This window comes from Anser cygnoides, chromosome 1 (assembly GCF_040182565.1).
Source record: "Anser cygnoides isolate HZ-2024a breed goose chromosome 1, Taihu_goose_T2T_genome, whole genome shotgun sequence".
Classification (NCBI taxonomy): domain Eukaryota; kingdom Metazoa; phylum Chordata; class Aves; order Anseriformes; family Anatidae; genus Anser; species Anser cygnoides.
Window position 1 is genome coordinate 131,127,522 of NC_089873.1, and position 20,409 is coordinate 131,147,930.

A 20,409-nucleotide genomic window follows, 5' to 3' on the forward strand; every position below is an offset into this window, starting at 1 on the left:
TGTCCTACTAGCCATCCTCCAGAGAATAGAGAATGTCAGTTACTTTCTGGCACCTTTCCAACATGGTATCTCATTGAAATATTGACCAGAGTGATGCTCTTTGAGTGAAAAGGAGGTCAGATTAAGTCTCAAGCTGAAATGTGTGTCTGCATAAGTATGTGCCTTATAAATGAATTTTGTACCTTTATGACTGCACTCTTCTCAGCCCAGGGTCTCTTTTTTCCTCTACAGCTGAATATGAACACCAGCAGAAGGACAAGAGTCTTCTAAGGAAGCTCTCAAGGGAGGGTCACTCCTGGAAGCATCTCCACCAGCCTCAAATCTGTGAAGCATAGAAGGACAGTCTCAGACACTGACACCAGAAAATGAGGATCACCGTTTAAATTGTGATTGTTTGAACAATTCTTGCTTGTTGCCCAGGAAGGAGGTGACCCCTGAGAAAAGCTGGGGTTTCCCAGGTACATACCCAGGAATCAACCAGGTCCTTGGGGAGCGCGCTTTGACAAAGCTGCTCCCATCAATAGAGTTTCCTATGAGGTGATATTGTCATACCATCACATTAAAAGTTTTAAACTAGAAGTTTCTATTGTACTTTTTGCACTACTAAAATACTAATTCGTTTTTCTTTAACGAACATTGTAGTATTCCTGAAGGTTAAATTTATTACTTCTAAAAGATTTCAATACTGATCAAATAAAAGTCTTTTGCTGATACATTCCTGAAGAATAGCATTAGGTTTGTAGGAGGATTTGAAAGATTATGTGCGGGATTGTAAAACAGCTTTAGGATAACCTCAAATTCATGTTTTTGAATTATTACAGTCTCAGTGCAGCAATCATGGTGGGACTCCTTCCTTTTATTACAAATGTTCAGATTTACTTGTGTCAGGAAAATGGGTGTCTCTGAATGGCATTCTTTCCCAAATAGTTTAGGTGTGTTGGAAGTTTTCCTTCCGATAGAGGTTGTTTTCCACTGGTTTGCACAGCTGAGCAATTAGTGGGGTCAAAAGTAACTCAAGGCAGGCGAGGAACCCATCTGCACTTGTGCTCCTCTTTGTGCTCAGCTTGCCTGACCTTCACCAAGCTCAGCAATCTTTTTGGCAGGGCAGTGAGGAGATCAGAAGTCTTTGGGCAAGGATTTGAAGGCTGGCCAGGAGAATTAGGCTGGGAGCAGATGTCAGGGCACGGGGATTATTTGCTGCTAAGGGAAGGTTTGTATTGATTCAGGACTGTCTGACAAACCCAGTGCTCCTTGCAAAGTCAGGGGGCTGGGATCTGTGTTTTTTCAAGGCCTATGGTTGCATGTTTGAGATCTTTTCCGTCTGAAAACCATGATATTGCGTTTGCAGGAAAGAGATTCCAGTGAGGAGCTGAAATAAAGTTGATGTGATCTCTGTGGGGACTTCCTTGCAAATGAAAGGAAACTCATGCTACTGCCCTGCTTGGTCCAAGGCTGGGGAAGATGTCCCAGCTGGCCAGGAAGCACGGGTCACCTCCCTCTGAGCTTTCAGCCAAGAGAAAACAGCTTGCAGCCCATGTGGCACGCCAGGGTGAGCAGTACACACCATGTTAATGCTCATTGGGACCCAATGACCTGTCAGTGTGGGTTTGGCAGCAGCGCCTGGACTGCCCCAGCATCTGCGAGCTGCACGGTCAGGGCAGCTGGGAGCACACAGGGACAGCTTGCCCCTGCCCCAGGGGGCTGCCTGCGCTCGGGGAGGGGAAGCAGCAGGGATCAGCAGTGGCCAAAGTGGCCTGCATCCACCTTGCGAAGGAAAGCCAGAATGTATGGAAAAAGCAGGTCCTGTGAGCTCAGCCCTGTCTGGGCCCAGGGAAGCTTGGAGCAAAATGGGGCTGTTGCTATTACACCCATACGGGGAATGCAGAGAATCGTGACACAATGCCTCATGGCCCCTGGTAGAGGATGCTGGAAATGATGCAATAAAAGCTTCTGGATGTGCATAGTTGCTAATGTAAGACATAACCAAGATCTACAACCCAGTACGTGGCAGTTACTTGTTTGGATATTAATGGTCTTATGAAAGCCTCTGTTGAAAATGATATGGGATCAATGAAAAAGAGCTGTGTTGTATGGGAAGATCTGAGCGTCCTCTTTTAATCTTTTAGCTCTGAGATATGTAAGTAATGTTACCATGATGGAAACACTTCTGGGTTTGCTCTTTCATTACGACACTCCTCTAGAAAAATGTCCAACCACCATTTTTCCTTTTTATTTTTTTGTTCTTTCTTTTTATTTTTCTTCCAGTTAAGGTGACTTATAAGGTCCTTTAAAAGTTTCCCATTACAGACACACAAGGTGCAACCTATTGTGTTCCCAGGGGCCTCATGCCCTGGTTAAAAGGCCAGAGGTGTGCTCAGAAACTACTCCTCGGAAGAAAAAAATGAAGGGAGTTATTAATCAATGAATGGGTAAAACTCCAGGCAAAAGAGTTGCTCTGGCTATAATATTTAAGACTGAGATTTCCAAAATCACTTAATAATTTTGAGTGCCTCACTTCTTCGGTATTCCACCGGAGAAATCTTTGAGGCCTTATGTTCAGAGAATAAGTGCTTGGCATTTCCTGAAAATTATGTCTCCGTTAACATATTTCAAGTGGTGCATGAAGAAAGGGAGCTATTGAAAATCACAAGGCCAAGATGTTCTTTAGTGACTTAAAATGGTCAGACAAAACATATTGTCATGCTGAGACACAGCTCTTCAAGGATTTTGAACATTTTTTTTCCTTTTCTGAAAGAGAGATTAAATAACAGTATATCTGAAATCTTACACTGCACTTCAGTTGTGTCACGAAAAATGGAATTCCTATTTGATATTAATGAAGCAGGTGAAACGTGAAATGATATTTCTTTAATCTTTAATGAAATTTCTGGTTTTAGCATTTAGCTCGTCTGTTCAGTGACACAGAAGAGCTAATAATATCACTGTTTTTTGAAGGATTTATTCACTATGGGCAGCCTGATTTTCTGAATCTGTAGGAGACTGCTTAGGTGCTCCAATGATGCATGAAAATAATAATAAAAAAATCCCGTGTCCTTGAAGCCCAGTGAGCAGATTTGCAAAGGTATAATTAAAAAAAAAGAAAAAAAAATCTCCCAATAAGCCAGCACCTTGGAACAGGAGCACAGTGGTTTAGAAAATAACAGTTCTCTGAGAATTAACAGAAACAATGGGTTCTCAGGAAATCTTCAAATGAGGATACTCTATAGCTTGGATAAACACCTATACATTCAACACTAAAAGGTTGAAGGGTGCTCTCTGTAGCAAACTGTTTCTTCAGTGAACTACCTTACTGATTTAAAATTGAATACTTGCTTTTGTAAAACCCCATGAGAGGGTTTACTCAAAAGGTTACTAATGAAGCTGAAAAATTTGTGGGGAGGAACCAAACTTTTCTCACAAGCGCTAGGAGGTATAAACCAGAAAATGCTGTGCATGACGGAAAGTTTTCTATTAGGTTGTCTATTGATGCTTACCTCTTTATTTCTCTCCATGTCCTGGCTGCTCTTCCATCACCAGACAGTTGTCCTGGGGCATGATGTCAGGAAATGCCTCTTGGCTGAAGAACAAGATGGAGCAGAAATAGGAGGACCTGGGGGACAGTGGGGGAAGCTCCCATGGCTGCACAACCTGAGTGCTCACCGTGAGCAGCATCCAGGAGACAGGGAGCAACAGGAACAAAGACAAACAGATACAACCTCCCATGGTTCCCCAAAATCCCTTCACTGACCCCTTCCAACCACCACACTCACTGATATACATTCAGTGTTCCCTCTCCAGACATTTTTGGGGCCATGGTAGGCTACAAGATCTCTTGAAGTCATTCCCACTTTGAATTTCCATTATTTCAGCCCAGATTTCTTTCTTTTTTTTTTTTTTTTTTTTTTTGTTTTGTTTTGTTTTTAGTTTTTGGTTTGTTAGTGAGGGAAGGAGGAGGTTGACCTCTTAAAAGAGAGGAACATTGGAGGAGTGTCCAACAGATGCAGTTATACTTCCAAATTCAGAGATGCTCTCCAGCACCCATTAAAGCTAGCTGGTAATGGAGCTAATATAAGCCTTGGCCATTCTCCCAGCTAACTGTCCTAATAATAGAAATACCCCTCCGACTGAGTAGCTGATACTGGGGATCTGCCAGGTGATTTCCATTAAAAAGAGCAATTGGTGACAGAAGCCCACTACAATATCATTGGTGGAGTCCTGCTTCTCTCCTTCAGAACACGACCAGGATGAGCAAGAGGAAGTCCATTCTCCATGCCCTGTTTTCAGTTTCCCTTTTGTTATTAGCACTTTCCTGATGTCTCTGCTCTTTTTGACTTCTCTCCAAAGTCTGCTTCCCTTTGTTTCCCACTTATACTATGTCTGCACACACAGCAGTGCAAACAAATTCCCCCTCTCATCCTTGTGTTAGTTAAAAGGAAGCCTCCAGTGCCTGTGTGGCTAAGCTGGGGAACAGTGCTGTTTGCAGCCCCATGCTGGTGGGTGGATTTTCCTCTATCTGTCTTATTTTACAGAAGATCTAGCTCACTTCTTCCATGCAGCCTGAAGGAAGAATCGCCTGTGAAGCTGGAAGGGCAGCTAGTAAACCCATCAAGTTGCAGTGGTCTGAGATGAGATTTACATGAGCTGGTCACATAAAGTACTGGTGCATAGCCATGTGGCCATTTAACCACAGTTTGAAAGCACCAGTGTGAACAAAAGGGATCCAGCAACCTCTAAAAGATAATTTGTCCAAGTTACCATGAGAAGATTCAAACACTTGTAACATAGCCTCATCTTGAACTACTCCAAGGACCATCGTTGCTCATAGCTTAATCTAGATGCTTCTGGACATGTGCATCACTGCAAGGCAGGAATCCCAGTGCCCCATGCAATACCTGGGAAGTTGGGTGGCTTTCCCAGGTGACACGAGGACCCTTCTTAGCCACAGCTGGGGCTTTTGGAGCCTGTCCGTGTCATTGTGCATCCTCTGCCAACACGAGGTGCAGGGAGAGCTTGAAGAGCTCTCTCTAGGCCTCTTAATTTATGTTTCCCTTCTGTTTTATTAACATCAGCTCAGATTTTAATTTACAGAAAAGATGTACCTCAGTAGTACCCACAATCACATTTTCTGCTAGGCTCTTCAGATGTGACCCAGAAACCTTATCAGAGTGCACCGGGCAGAGTGCCTGCTTAGCAAAACTCACCGCAGACATTATCTGAGGGCTGCCATTTGCAGGATGTCTGAACAGTGCCTCAGCTATTTCAGATGACATATATATTTAATCCATGGCAGTACATTAGCAGATCAGACTTAGATTAATCAGGCTGAAGGTAAGTTTTGGACCTTTTCCACAACTAGGTCAGTGATAAATAAGGTAGATTGTCATGTGCCACAACACAAGCAAGCACTGGGTAGCAGGTGAAATTTTCAGGGACATCAAGCCAAAGAGATACTGTAATAAGATTAAGGGAAGCAAAGTGAATGGTGTGTGTGTATCTGCATGTGTGCGCACAAATGTGATGTATGTGAGCTTTTCAGTTTGCAGAAACCATTAATTTTCACTGAAATTTTCTCTGCTGTTATAGCAGGGAATATGCAAATTTGCTTTATGCTAAAATATCCTCCTCTATTTCCTTACTGTTATAAAATCAGTCCCACCCACTGATATTAATACAGAAAGCTACAGCTAGAATAACAACACAGCTGTTCAAAACCAAGGAAAACCCTTTAGTTTTGAGGCTCAGTAATGCCTGGAATATAGTCAGCAAACACAGGGGAATTAGTTCCTCTGAAAATGGAATAGGTCACATTTAGGACATCTAACATAAAATGTGACTGTGGGTATTAGTGGGACACTTTTCTGCAAATTAAAAATTGAGCTAATGTTAATAAATCAAAGGAAACATTAAAAAGCTCTTTAGCCTCTACCAGTGCCCCTTGGAAAATGGCTCTGAAGCACTACTCTACACACAGATTCCTCAACACCAGAGGGCAAGTGGTGAAACGTCTCGTTACAGTAATTCAAGGAACCGAAGTCACCAGACTCCAAAGTGAATGTGCTGTAACAGTGGATGGCTGAGATGCAGGTTATCTTGCCTACAATGAAGCTTTCTAAAGGATTTTTCACTATCAGCTTGTAATGGCTAATATTACATCTGAGGTGAGCACAAAAGTTTCCTTTTTTTGTTTGTTTGTTTGTTTTTTCTCAAGCTACTTTAAGAAAAAAATCAAGAGATACCATTTTGTTGTTGTTGTTGTTGTTTTGTTTTGTTTTGTTTTGTTTTGTTTTTTTGCTTTGCTCCTTTCAAGGAAGATTCTGATTTCCTTTCTTGGAAGATTCTGATATTCTTCCAAACAGAGACCATGCTTTCAGGGTCCCGTGACAATGAATGTCATACACATGAAAGGAGAACCCAGTTTTCCTGCAGCAGGCAGCTCTTTCAGCTCTTCCTTTTTTAAGTTAATGGCTTGGTAGTAGCTCTTCTCCTCACCCCTTCTCTGAAGAGGATCTTTGGCAAACCCTGTTAGGAGGTACACTGACAATGTCCCACATTTTTCCCAGAGGATGAACCTCACTACCTTATTGCATGAAAAATACACTCAATCTCCTTTTCTAAAGGTTAGTTAGCTCATTACAGACATTTGTCCATGCTGTTCTTGTTGGTCTCCCCCAAAAGCAGCAATGCACATCTCTCCTTCCCACTCCAAGCAATATCTTTGAGGACATCTTTAACCACACAGCAGCAGTCTTCTTCCAGACTCTCAGGACTCTTCATGATATTTCTGCCTGACAGTGCAGAAAGAGGAGGATGTAGTGTCTCCAGTGTGAGATAGGTGACTACAGCTCTCATATTCTCATTGGAATTCCTTCTAAAGTCTCTTTCTAGCTCCATGTGCAACATTACTATTTCTTCTTATTTGGAGCATGTGTCCTATCAGGCATATTGCAGTAGGACCTTCATTTTTATTAGCAGGATTGTACCCAGTAGACAAGAGTGAAAGTGTCCTGAAAATACACATTTTATACTTGGACCTTCTTTGACGAATTTTTTCCCTTCTCATTAGTGTAATCTGGAGCGGTTTTTGCTCCTGGCCCCACCGCTGCCCTGCTATGTGGCCACTTCTTAATCACTTCCCAACCCTGGGGGTCCCCTTTTTCCCATTCCCCTTGGCTGACGTTGCTCATAAACCCAAAAGGATGTGTGTATTGGCTGACTCATTCCCCCATCCCCTCCACTGCCAACACATTTTAGCTCCCTCTGTCCCTCTTGCACCATCCTGGTGTTCTTCAAATCCCTGGCTGTACTCTCCTGGCACCTGACTCAGGAAAAGCCATCACTGCTCCTGAGGACCGATGAGCTGAAAAGACACAGATCAGTGTTTGATGCATTCTGGGTCAGCCAAAGAGAAACACACCTGCAGCAGCTGACTCACGTCCTCACATGAATGCTGCTGAGAATATCAATACCACTGGATTTGGCTTGTGTTGCTTGCACTGATCTCTCTCTTTTCTCTTTTCGGAGTAAAGAAAAACAAGGAAGATGGTTTTTTTGAGTGCTGCAGTGTCTCTCAAACTATTTCCATGGCCACAGCTGCATCCCTGTTGAATATCTGGGGGTGGGATAGGACAAATGTGCTGGTAAAGTGATCGCTGAACAGTCCCCCACAACATGTTTAGCCTCAGGATGTGCTTCAGGCCTCAAAAGACCTTTTGGGCAACATATCCCAGGTTTGGGCTCTCTGAGGTGCCAGGAGAGTCACACTTGCACATGTGCTCCTTGTCCAACAGCAGCCACTGGTGGTGCATCCTCCCTTCTCTTCTCTCACCTCTCCACTCCGGAGCCATGGTGTGCTGTGTAATGACCATCAAAGTCATTTTTCAAGGACATATCCAGACTGCTCTGTCCCAGAGACCATGCAAGGCAGACAAAGAAGACTCGCAGCTCGGAGAAGGGAATTCTCCAGGACCAGAGGGGTAAAGATGGGACTGATCCTGTTGCAGTGATGTCAAGGTTAGCGATCTGAGTCACCTTAGGGAAAACAGATTAGTGCCAAAGCTAAGGTAAAGCAGAAATTTGTGAAACCTTCAACCTATTTGTGTCAATGCATTGTCCCTAAGTGCTTCTAAGGAACATATTCCCCCTGGGGACCCTCAGGCTTCTTGCAGTTTCTCAACGATAGCGGAAAGGAGCAATGCCTCCAGATGCCATCTTCCTAGCATGGCACACACTGCCTGCTGTTCCCAGAAACAGGAAGCCACTTTGCTAAAAATCAGATTCAGATAGTTAGTAAGCTGAAAAAGCTGTTTATTGAATCAGTTATATAGCTGTTCAAATGACTAGAGAGCATTTTATATAATTTGTCCCAGTAAAAACATAGAGTTTAGCACAAGTAAAATGCTGTCAGGATACCCAGAATTCATTTCTTTTTCATTAAAACTGCCTCACAAGTTTTCTCTGTAGCAAGAATATTAATTGAGCATGTTTGTTTCGGTAGGACCTTACAGAATTGAGTGTATGCATTTCACAAAGTCAGTTTTCCTAATTATTATCTGAGATGCTTATTTTGACTGAATTTTCTGTTCCCCCTTAGGGGATACTGAAGAGAGCTAATCCACTATGAATATTTTCCTTCCCAGATTATTTCTGCTGCTTAGCATCGGAAACTTATCTTTCATTAGGGACTGAACTGGAAGCTATTGAAGTCAATAAAGCACTTTTTTTTTTTTTTTTTCCTTCTGATTTCAGTGAGCACTGCATTGGAATTGGAAGCAAATTGGTTAGATGAGTTTGTCTGCAACTGGTGAAACTGCTCTTGTTCTGCAGCTTAGTCCTAAATGTGATGACATTTCATATTTTCCGTGCAAGAGTAGGAAAAGTATCTTCAACCAGCCAAAATATCTTCTTTTTCTTTTCCTGTCAAGTCAGAAAAGATTAATTTTTAAAGTAAAATCCGTAAGGGACATTTATGGAGAAAGCATGACTTTGCTCAGAATATTCTCCTAGGTAGGAGTTCCTCTAGGAAGCCTTGGTTTTGGTTTTCTAGCGTTCCAAAACAGTGTAAGACATGAACATTTATGTCAAAAACCATTAAAATAAATTACCTTGAAAGTCTGGAAGAAGCTGTTATTTTTCAAGATACCATATTATTTATAACAAAAAAGGATAAATTCATTAAAATGTTTTCATACTACTTTGTGTAATGCAAATGTCATCCTATTGTTTTTTGTTTGTTTGTTTTTTGTTCCTTGGCATGTTCTAATTTTAGAGGAATAAAGATTATAAAGCTGTGCACATACGCTTTATGCCCACACATTAAAATTATTTATTTCTGTATTTAGAAATACATTTCTAAACATAGAAATGTCAACATCATACTGTGTCAGATCTCTTGATTGCATTCATGAAATGTGACTTCCAGGTGACGCAGGATTCTCTTCCTTAGATAAAGACACCAGTTCAACCCAGTGAGAGCCCCCTGCAGGAAGTGCTCGTGCCAGTAATCTCAAAGATTAGTTCCAGATTCCTCCAGAATGTTTTTCATAACATCTGCTATTTATGGCTGTAGGTTTTGGTTACTGCCTCACGTTTGGTTAGGCCACCTGGGCCACCAATGTCAATAACAGGTTTGAACAAAGATGAAGGGCTGTAGCTGTTCAGCCTGTAGTAACTAACCATAATTTTCCCATCAGCTCTCTCGTATTGCCTATTTCCTCTTACATCTCGTGCTGGGGAAGAAGAGAAGCAGGACGAGAAAGTCACAGTGCCTGTGGAGGAGTGAGGTTGGCCTTTACTCCTCACCTCTGCAGCAGAAGAATAAACTTCTGTCCCCAGAGGCATCATGCATCCCTGGAGTTTCCCCCCTCAAAATTATGAGTTGTCAGTAACTCATGTGAGACTCCAAAAGCCTCTATTGTTATAACACCTATCAACTATGATTCAGAGTATCATAAGTGATGGCTCTGTGTCCTGCAAAAAAAGTATGGAGAAAAAGAAGCAGGATAGAGGAACAAAAGGAGATCCTTCATCTCATATTGCACATTTTTCTCATTTTCCTCCTATTGCAACAAGGTTTCTCTAAAAAGATCCTTTTTATTGATTTGGCTTCATCACAGTGCATGACAGCACCTCTCCAGTGAGAGATGACTAAACCTTTCTCTTCAAGTACTGAACCACTCAGGTCCAGCCAGTCACAACAGGATGCCAAAGACCTGACCTGATGCTACATTCTTTAAAGACCTGCTTAAAGCTTTTAAAGCTTTCTTGATAAATTAGGAGTCATTATAATTGCTTTATAGCTAAATGCAAGTAGTTTAAATGTCCTAGGGCTTCATTTTGTCTTACTAGCTAGAATTGTAACCTGCAGTTTTTCCAATACGTCTGGATGCTCTTTAGAATTAATCCTGGGTCTCTTTCCTTCTATCCTGCTGTGTCTCCTGCTTCACAAAGGCTATTTGTCTGGGACTTATTTTCTAAGCCATTCTTTTTCCTCTTAAATTAGTGTCTTGAAATGAAACTGCTTCACTATTTTATTCTACTACTTCTCTGAGTGTGAAGTGACTGGGTTTCGAGTCTTGTTTCTCTGGTAACCCTACTGAGCATTCATTTAGGAAAGTCATGTCCTCCTGTAAGGTCTGCTAACCTTGTTATTTGACTTTTTATCTGCAGGCAGTTTCTCAGCAAGTATACATCTTCCTAGTGCCAGCCATGTTCTTTGAGGAAAGGTTGTCTGATACCAGTCTGGTATCAAACACTCTCTGGGTAAGACACTTCACAGGGCCATTGACCAGTATGTCAAGAAGTCTTCTGTATTATGAGGCCATTCCCAGTTGCCATGCTTGGTGGGCTTTGTCCATTTACATGCATTATTTATGTCCAAAATTTAGTCAGATACTTTCAAGATTCATAACTAATTGCTATTTAGCTATAAATTCAGTCTGTCTTCAGAAAAGAGACCCGTAAGGATTTTGTGTACAGATTACTCCCATGATTAGACCTAAGTTTTCATAAAACTCAAGAACTGAGTAATCTTTCCATGCATGCTGTCAACATACCTCAAACTTGATCAGCAGAATATTTTTTTAGCAAGCTGTTTAGTCAATGTTTAAAGTCAAGCACTTTAAATTGTGCATGTGACTTTGCAGCATGGGTGCTAGAGGTTCATGGCATGCTGGCTTCACTTTGATCAGAGACCTGCAAACATCCATCAGCTGAGAACAGTTTTGCAACTCCACTGCAATGGGCTAAAATGGGGGAGTGGGCTGCAGTGGGCAGCACATTAGCAACACATCTGGGCACTGAGAATAAACATTAATCCTGGCATTACACCTTAATTTAAAGCAGAATTTCTGAAATGATGAATGGGTAAAAGTGTGCTCTGAATGTTTATGCACCAGTGAAGGCTCCTAACTTTCCATACAAATCCAGCTGACAGATGGGGATCTTCAGCCCACCAGAGCTCATGGAACTAGGATTGCACTGGGGTTTTTCTCAACTGCACTATCCACTAATTGAATACCGTTCTGTTGTAAAAATGAATAAAAGAAAATCTTACACTCTGAAAATTACAGATATTACGATAACTAAATTTGAGTCAAAAGCTCATTTTGAAAAGCCTAATAGTTTGAACAGTTGTCTTGAGTTCTCCCTTTAACTTCTGTTTGCTCCTTCTGGCACTGTCAATCACACCTGAATCCACAGCCTCAAAGAGGTGAAGCAGACTATTGCCAATTCAGTCCCAGGGGTAAGTAGCAGGAGAGTTTACAGATCTGAGGAGGGTACGGGGAGATAATATACACAGCTGGCGTTCTGCCATTGACTTACACAACTGTTTGGGAATTGGCCTTGTCAAGATCTCTGGGTTCCCTCCCTGGTTGTGGGAGAGGATGGTGCACCAGGGTGGTGCAGCTGGGGGAAGCCACTCAGGTTGGGCTCAGCTCTACAGGACTTTTGGAATATGTCACACCCTAGCTGCATTTCTGACATACTACTTGACATACTCCCAGGGGTGGCAACATCCCTTTTACCGTAGAATAGGTAGAAAAAATTGGCATGTTAGACCAGTGTACCAGATCAACTGAAGTTTGCTTTTCACCCTCTTTCTCTTGACTGAGCAGTGACAGTGGTAGAGCTGGGTCTTGATGTGAACAGCCCAGCTGCATAGGAAAAAAAGAGTGAAGGAAATGTTAATAGCACATTTAGCTTTATTGAAATTGAACAAATAACCTTTTTTTTTATTTTTTTTAATAAACCCTTTTACATCAAGTGTAAAATTTTAATGTTTGATTCATTTTATGTTACAGGTTGTCTTCTTCTGTGTAAGCAAAAATACCATCTTTTAATTATTATTTTATTTTATTTTCTACTTTAAAACATGTAGCAAGGATTTGAATAACGCAGATCTGGCACCAAAAGGTAACAGGTTCTGAAAATCACAGTACAGTTTTAAAATTCTTAGGTTAATTGATGATATTTAAAATGATAGCCACTTTGATATAAATTAGAGGTCTGTAAACAAGTTGTGTTTACCTATAGAGCTATTGATCGCAGCTACAATGAGAGCAATAACAGAAACTCAATGCTAAACTGAGCTACACCTTTGAGGAAACAAGTTCTTACTAAGTAGTGTGGTACAGGGTAGCACAATAGGTAAAATACAGTTTGGCACCTCAAGTTGCATGTAAAATCAGCAGAAATAAAATGAAGTAAGTGCACTGTATTCCAACAAAAATAAACCGGGCAGTTTCACTGGTTTTGGAGTGTCAGCTATCAAATAAATCACACGACACACAAGTTCAACCTCAAAATTACAATTCTAGTAAAGCAAGATAATATTAAAATGCACACCCACAAGGATAGTAAAGTATAAATCTGTTTTTTGTTTGTTCATTTGTTTTGCTTTGTTTTCTTTTCTTTTGTTTATCTTCTCTCCCCTGTCAGTAGAAATAATTTACAACCCACAAAAGAAGGACTCCTTGGTGAAACCACTAACTACAGACATGGTCATGGAATGTAGCTCAGTAGACTTGTTTCAAATAGAAAGGCAACATTATCCTGAAAAAGTTTGGTCCTCTTATAACTCACTGTACTGTAGCCACCACAGTCTCTTGGTAGATGCTTTAGGAGGATTGTTTGTTTTCTGATTCTCTTATGTTTCAAACAATAATATCTTGGTGATAAAGTTGGGTAAAATTTGGCCCCATTTACAGATGTCTGATTAATGCTGAATCTGGAAGAAGAACACTGAGAGTACATAAAGGGACCACTTATTGACTGGTCTCAGGCATATTGTTTCATGCAATCAACTTTTCCTTCTATAATTCTTTTTCTTTTTCATTTTCTCTTCAGAGTCCTGAGGGGAAAAAGAAACCTTTAATCGAAATGACAGAAAGACATTTCATTGTTTATTTACATGTGGATCACTTTGGCTGAGTAGTCCTGGCAAACCAGCGTTGCCTATTTCTTGTGAATGTCCTCATGCCGTATAATTTTGTATGTAATCCAGTAAAAGATGTTGAAAATGAGGAAGGCGAGTGGGAATGCAGCACGGGATATTGTATCAATCCTTTTTGCACGGTCAACAAACTTCTTTTTGATGGAATCTGAATCCTTTGGTGGTGCTGGCGGTGGGTTAGGTGGAGTAGCTTTGACCGCTGTGCCATCTTTCACTTGGAGACAGTGACCCATGCCATAGCCACTGAAATTGAATCTACTGTCACGAGCAACTTCATCTTCCTGGGAGATAAAGAAGACAAATAAGTCAAAGAAGACAATAGGACACAATCACCTGTCTATGAAGCATGACATATACCTGAATAGTTGAGGTGTACCCCTCCAAAGCACCTAAGTGAATTAGCCGGTTAAGCTACGATACAAAATACTGATTTAAAAGACAAGTGAGCAATTAAAACTCACACGAAAAGACATGGAAATTCGGTGACTGCCTTACTTTCTCTCTGACTAAGCCAACAGAGCAAAGAGCTGTATCCCAACCCCGTAGAAGAGGAAGGGATACAGCCCATATCTTCCTACCCCATAGGAAGAAATCTGACTTCACAGACTCTCATTGCCCTCCTTGGGCTTACTGTGGGGAGGAAACCTAGTCATGCTGGTAGCAAGGAATCTGCTCTGGCCATGTTAATTTAAATGACCCAGGGATCCAGGGGCCCAAGATCATGGTAAAGAATACCCTTGGCTCAGTCTAGCTGCAGCCTAGCACCTCCATCCTTGATTTGCAAAACAAGGGTTGATCTTATCCTCCCCCACCCCTGTGCTTGTTGGGATGCTCCTAGAATCAATACTTCAAAATTCACTGAACACTTGGATTTAGTGGTAACAGGTGCAATACTGCAAGCTAACATAGCAACATCTTGCAGAAATCCATTTTTTCTCTTGTCTGAGTGGGTAATATTTGTTTTTGGGAAGGTGAGTAACTTAAGTTTATCATCATGACCATGTGATGAAAGGTTTGTGTCTGTGCTGGTAAATTCTCACAGCCACTTCTCCTGCCTGATAGCACAGTAATATATGACTTAACAGTTATTGGCAGCCCTCCACAAAGGATACAAAACCAGCAAAAAAGCAACTCTACTCTTTTTCATTCCAGCAGTGATGAAATGTAGTTCCAGCAGCTTGCCCTAATTAAAGACCTTCTCTTTGACCAACAAATAGTTCATTGTTGACTTTAAATGACCTCTTCTTGGGTTCACAAGCAGCCCACTCACTCACAGGGAATACTCCCTCATATCTCTCACTAACCCACAGCCTTCTGATCTTAACAGAGAATCAGAGACCGCAAGAAAAAACATCAGAGCAGCAAGATATTTAATACTGAAGGAGCGTGTTTGCTGAACTTGGGATGGGGACGAAGGACAATTTACACCAAATCAGGATGCAAATCACTGCTCCTTTGCAGAAGCAAATCTTTTCATAATTACATTGCTCTCTCCTCGTCTTTAGCATTGGAATTGGATATATCACCAGGCTTGCTCTCCTTACCTCGGAGCTGACATGCAAATATGAATAACCAGTAGTGGGATCCAAGGCTACCAAATGAGAAATAGTCACTCTGAGGTGATGCAAGTGGTTATGGAAGGAGGATAGGCAATAAACAGTGCTTTTGAGCTCCTGTTACTTAAGGCTGAGGACTATTCTACAGTGTACCCATTAACAGGTGGAAAATTGCTTTATTGTAAGACTGTTTGAGCACCTCTCCAGGGTTTATATCCCTTCCATCTCCGAAGCTCATCATCATTAAGGCAAAGAAGCTTGGTCCTTTCGTTTTTCAATTGTATTTATTTAGAGTTTGCAGTTCCTCTTTGAAAAATCCAAAGTTCTGCTTGTCCTAGTGATTATAAATATGTAGACTATTTAAAGATAAATCCATTGAGACCTAAGTTGTGGGCAGTCCTATGCAAGACTTCTCTTGCATGACTCAATAACATCGCACAGTCCTCCAATAATACAGGATGCTGCTTTCTTTGCAGCACTTTCCCTTTTACTGAGTTTGAAGGATAAAATGTCTGCCCAGGACATAAAAGGTGATTAAAAAGGGTAATAGATTTTCAACAGCTGCGTTACCATATGTGCTTCATTCTTTTTTTTTAAGTTTAATTTCGGTTACTTGTGAGGGACCTGGGGGGAGAAGTGAGGGCAAGGGGGTGGAATAAAATGTCAGTGCAGGACTTGGAAAGCCCAGAGTTCCATGCCCTGCTGTGCCACAGCTTTGTTGTGTGGAGCTGAGCAACTCATCTTCAATGTTATAGCATTTTTTCTGAGCTTACCCTGTTGTAATTCCAGCAGGAAGCCACCTAAGATTAGGGACATGGACCTTTAAACTTCATCCTTCCAGGCCTTCAGCACCCAACCCTTAGCTGTAAGCAGCCACCCGTTTCCCAAAAGTATTCAGAGCCCTGTATTTTCCCCTACAGACAGTTGGCTGCACCACTTCTTTTTTACAAAACCCAGAGGAAAGTGTGCCTAGTTCCCATGCTAGTTTTTTATTTAGGACTTCAATCCTAAATTCGGTTTACACTGAATACAAGAGGTACAGCATTCTTCTGGGATATGAGGAGTACGAACTTGGTTGCCTTCTCTTCTTGAGTAGATTTGAATCTCCTTCTCCCTGTTCAAAGTTTGTATCAGCTTGTTGGGTTGTTACCTGCTCTTCCAACATGGAGCTCTTTGCTGTTTGCAAAAAGTGAGAATTTATGTAAATTTCCTTTTTTAAAGTTTAACAGAAAAACTCTTTTCAAAGCCTAATAACTAATGAAGAGAATGACACTGTTTCCACACTATTTGTTTCCATGTTTGATATTCCACTCTTACAAAAACTTAATATTACTGACAGCTAAGGATTGTAGTTGTTGTGATCATCTAAATCTCTGGTTGGCAGGAGGGCTGGACGAGATGACCTTCAGAGGTCCCTTCCAACCTTGACTATGCTGTGATTCTCTGATCTAAGTGCCTCTGTAAGCAAGCAAAGCCACAGTCCTTTCAACCCACAGATAGCTCTCAGCTCCATCTCCACCACATTGCTTTCAGTGGTAAAATCCACCGAGAGTTGAAGTGGTTTTGCAGTCTTGCACCCACCAGCCCTCTAAGCACTGCCAGCACCTGAAGTCTCGCTGGCAAGCCCTGACACCATCAGAGCTCCCCCACTTCACCAGACATCACCTGAAAGACCTCGAGGTGGCGGGGTCTCTGCTCTCTTTCATGAAATAGGTCATTAAGGTTGAAAACTGAAAATGAAACCCTGTGGAGATCAAGAACCACATGTCTATGGGTTTCCAGTGAGAATGCAGTCAGGTGTGTGTCCTGTTGGTCCCCTGAGCCCTTGAACCTGCTCCACCCAAAATGAAATGGCAGGGAAGGAGACTTTCTTTCTGCTGTTGAACAAAATGGACCCAGAGGCTAAATCTAGCACTGGAACTTCAGGGTCCATGCTGCTTATCTTACTATGGTGTGGACCACTTAGAAAAGCTTTCTTCAAGATACACCTGGTTCACTGGAGCCTAGCACTACACTACATGTGGTGACACCTCATGGCCATAGGAACAATAAAATCCCCAATGTATGTTCTTTTATTAATACAGACATAGTTAAAGAGATTGTCTTTAAAACACCGTAGTCTTACTACAAAGACATAATTTGATGTCTCAGAGTATCTTCCAACATTCTATTATACATAAAGGACTTTGGGGAAGAATCATGGAGATAGGATACCAAATGTAGATCCTTTGACAAAGAACTCTTTTTTCATGTTTCAGTATGTGAGATAAATTCATCTCAAGTGAATTCCCTTAACATAGTGCATGTCTTCCTTTCACCTGGAGGCTTGAAGAACTACTGGGCAAAATACCTCAGGTACCCTCTGACACGGCTGCAGAATTCCTCTTCATTCCCAGCATCATATCCAGTTTGTACAATCTCACATAACCTACAGTGCAGACTCATCCAAAGACAGTCCTCAATTAGTGCTCTTCACCAGCTTAGTCACCGGTAGAATAGTGCAAACCACTTTGCAAACATTTCAATCTTTATTTTCATTAGACTACGCATACGACTTGCATTTGTTTTAAACCAGACAGGATCTCACTTGCTTCAATCCTTGTTTTTTTTTTTTTTGTTTGTTTATTTTTTGTTTATTTTGTTTTTACAGGTTTTGAAGCTAAAATCAAAGAGTGGGTAGAAGCCACTGGACATCAACTGGAGTGGCAAAATCCACTGACATTGAAGTGAAAGACTTTATCCTTCTAAAGGGATGTAAAGTTAGTGTTGCATAATGCACACCCCATAACTCAATCTGCCCTTGATAAAGACACAAGCTAGGATGAAAAACAGAAAAGAAATAAATAGCAAGAGGAAAGTGTTCTTTTGCTCTTTTTCTCTCAGATGTTCACACTCCTGAGTATTTTAGAAGAATTATCTACTGAAAACTAAATACATTTCCTGAGAGTTGGGCAAATGGTTTCTGCAGATGCATTTTCAACACCACATAATTTTCCAAATAGGTTTTTGTGTATTATATTATTATGGTGTCATACCAAACTTATTTAGATGTTGACTTTTACCAATTTTCATCAAGAAAGACATGATTTTATTTTCAATTTTTAATTCCCTTTAAGAATACAATAATTTTATTTGCTTTACAAAATAATAGCATTAGATTCTCTTGTCCTTGCTTTACAATAGAAAACATCTAAATCAGAAGGATCATATTTTTGACATGGTTTTCTTTCTTCATCTTCCATCTTTGAAAAGCTTTATTTTCTACTCTGTCAGGTTTGGAATGTAACTCATACCATCAACTTCATGCCAAAGCAACGATGAACAGGAAAAACACTTTAGAAAATCAGTCCATTCTCTGCCTTGCTTGCACAGCTTTCTATACAATGCATTCTGAATTTCTTTGTCCAGAACACTTTTAAATGCTTATTGTCAGAACTGACTCAGTTTTAACAATGAGGAAAATGAGAGAGAGGCTGGCTTCAAACAGTGTATTTAATTTACTCTCTGATGTGATTTATTCATTTAATTTTGCTACTCTTTTTTTCCAACATATGGTGGGCAAACGATTTAAAAGACTATCTAGTTTAATTAAATTTCAAGGACATAGGAAATTAATTTTAGCTATAGGGTAGAGAACATCAGGGAAATTTTCCTTTTGGCATTCATAAGCACAAAGTTAGAAAATCACAATAAATTTAGACTTGAATGCAAAATGGAATCGATACGAATTAGACAGCAAAATAACTTCAGAGACTTCATTCCTAAATCATTACGATTTTGAAACAACTCCCATCTCTCAGTACCTTACATAATTCACAGTGTGGTTTTGCAAAGACACTCATGCTCGCATGATTTCTGTTCTCAGGAGTCAGTGAATAAGTGGATGAAGGTAGTTCAGCCAAGAAGCATGGCTGGATTTTCAAAAGCTTGTTGGTTCCCCACAGAAGGCTCTCCGAAAGTTAAATTGTCAGGTGAATTGTCAGAGAAAAGGTCCTTTCATAGACTTCTCATAGGGTCACTGTTTAAAAGACAGTAATGGATTTTTAGGAATAAAAGATCAGTTTTACAACTGAAGGATTTCCTGGAGAGGACCCCCAAGCATCAGCACTAGAACCAGCAACAAGGACGAGATTTATAAATGATCTGGGGAAAAGGTTGCCGAGTGAAGGTACGCAGGAGAAACAGGCTGTTCAGAATGGACAAACCTCAACGAAGCAGAAGGATCTCTAAATACTAAGTGACTGAGTAATGAAATGGCAGTAGGTGAAATGCAAGCTAAAGCACATTGCAAAAGGTAACCCTGATTAGACAAAGACAGTGATTAGCTCAAATTGGTTCTATCTTAGGTGAGAATTGTGGGAATTACCATGTAGATGACTGTAAACATTAGTCCTCTACTAAAAGGATGACAGGCAAACAAATCAGAAAATGTCCTTCTGTTGCTTTCTCCACTTAAAGTATGATCAGGTTTTGAACATGAGGAGCACTTCTGGTCATACAAAGTCAGGAAAGACTTAGCAGAATGATATAAAGTACAACGAGGAGCAGCAACAATTATAAGAGACTTTTTATGCATGCAGGGATCCAAAGTAGATGAGATCTCTTCAGCTTAGAAAAGCTGTGTTTGAAGGATGGGGGAATATTACAGATATCATAAAATCATAGTGAAAATTAATTAATGGAGGGAAAATGAATAGGTTATAGTATTTTATTTTCCCAATGCAGGAAATAGGATAAAACACAATGACACATGGAGGAAGAAAGGCAAAATTTATTTTTAGGAGGAAATTATCTTTCATTTACCTGTGTAAATCATTGTGTAAGAACATTTCAGAGGATGAAAATAGCACAACGGCACAGATTCAGGAAATATACAACCATGTGTGGCTATTGAATGTGCAACCTTAGTTCATGAAAAAGTACACCTTTAGCTGCTTGTTTTCAGAATACAGAAAAGTCCTTCTGGAGGAACCTGGAGATTTTAAATAAATTTTTTTTCTCAATATACATGCCCGGCCACTTTCCATACAATATGGCATGTCTTATGAGAATTCAGATCTTCCATCTCTTGGTAATGTGCTGGGAGCTGGAGCTAGTATTGAAATGCTCTGCATTTCCACTAATTTTTAGCACTTTGAATGTCTTTTTTTTTTTTTTTCTCCCCTCTCTTCACACAGCTCTGCCTTGAGGCTAACTCCTGCTGATGCAGAAAGTGATGACTCTCACATAGCAAACCTATTTGGTCATTAACAGACTTCTCTGTTTTTTTCCTTCCTGAACCTGATCTCAGGAACCTGATCTCTGGTTTGTTCTTTCTTGACCTGGATCTCAGCTCACCTGCACCAGATGCCACTTCCTCTCCTCAGTGCAGGCTTAGGAGCCGAAAATAATGTAAAATTGTCA

The 20,409-nt window shown here is 40.7% G+C and overlaps 1 protein-coding gene across 6 annotated transcripts in view; it reads right to left on the reverse strand.

The window, feature by feature from the left end:
• Positions 1-12,213: 12,213 nt before the first annotated feature.
• GLRA2 (glycine receptor alpha 2) overlaps positions 12,214-20,409 on the reverse strand; it is a 131,393-nt gene continuing 123,197 nt past the window's right edge. For 3 of the 6 annotated variants that reach the window (XM_013200130.3, XM_013200126.3, XM_048066845.2), the window contains exon 10: positions 12,215-13,731. In XM_013200130.3, coding sequence (XP_013055584.1) covers positions 13,453-13,731 — 279 coding nt within the window. In that variant the 3' untranslated portion in view covers positions 12,215-13,452. Of the gene's footprint in view, positions 13,732-20,409 lie in introns of all 6 variants that reach the window. The other 3 variants (XM_013200127.3, XM_013200129.3, XM_013200128.3) reach the window with 3 other exon arrangements.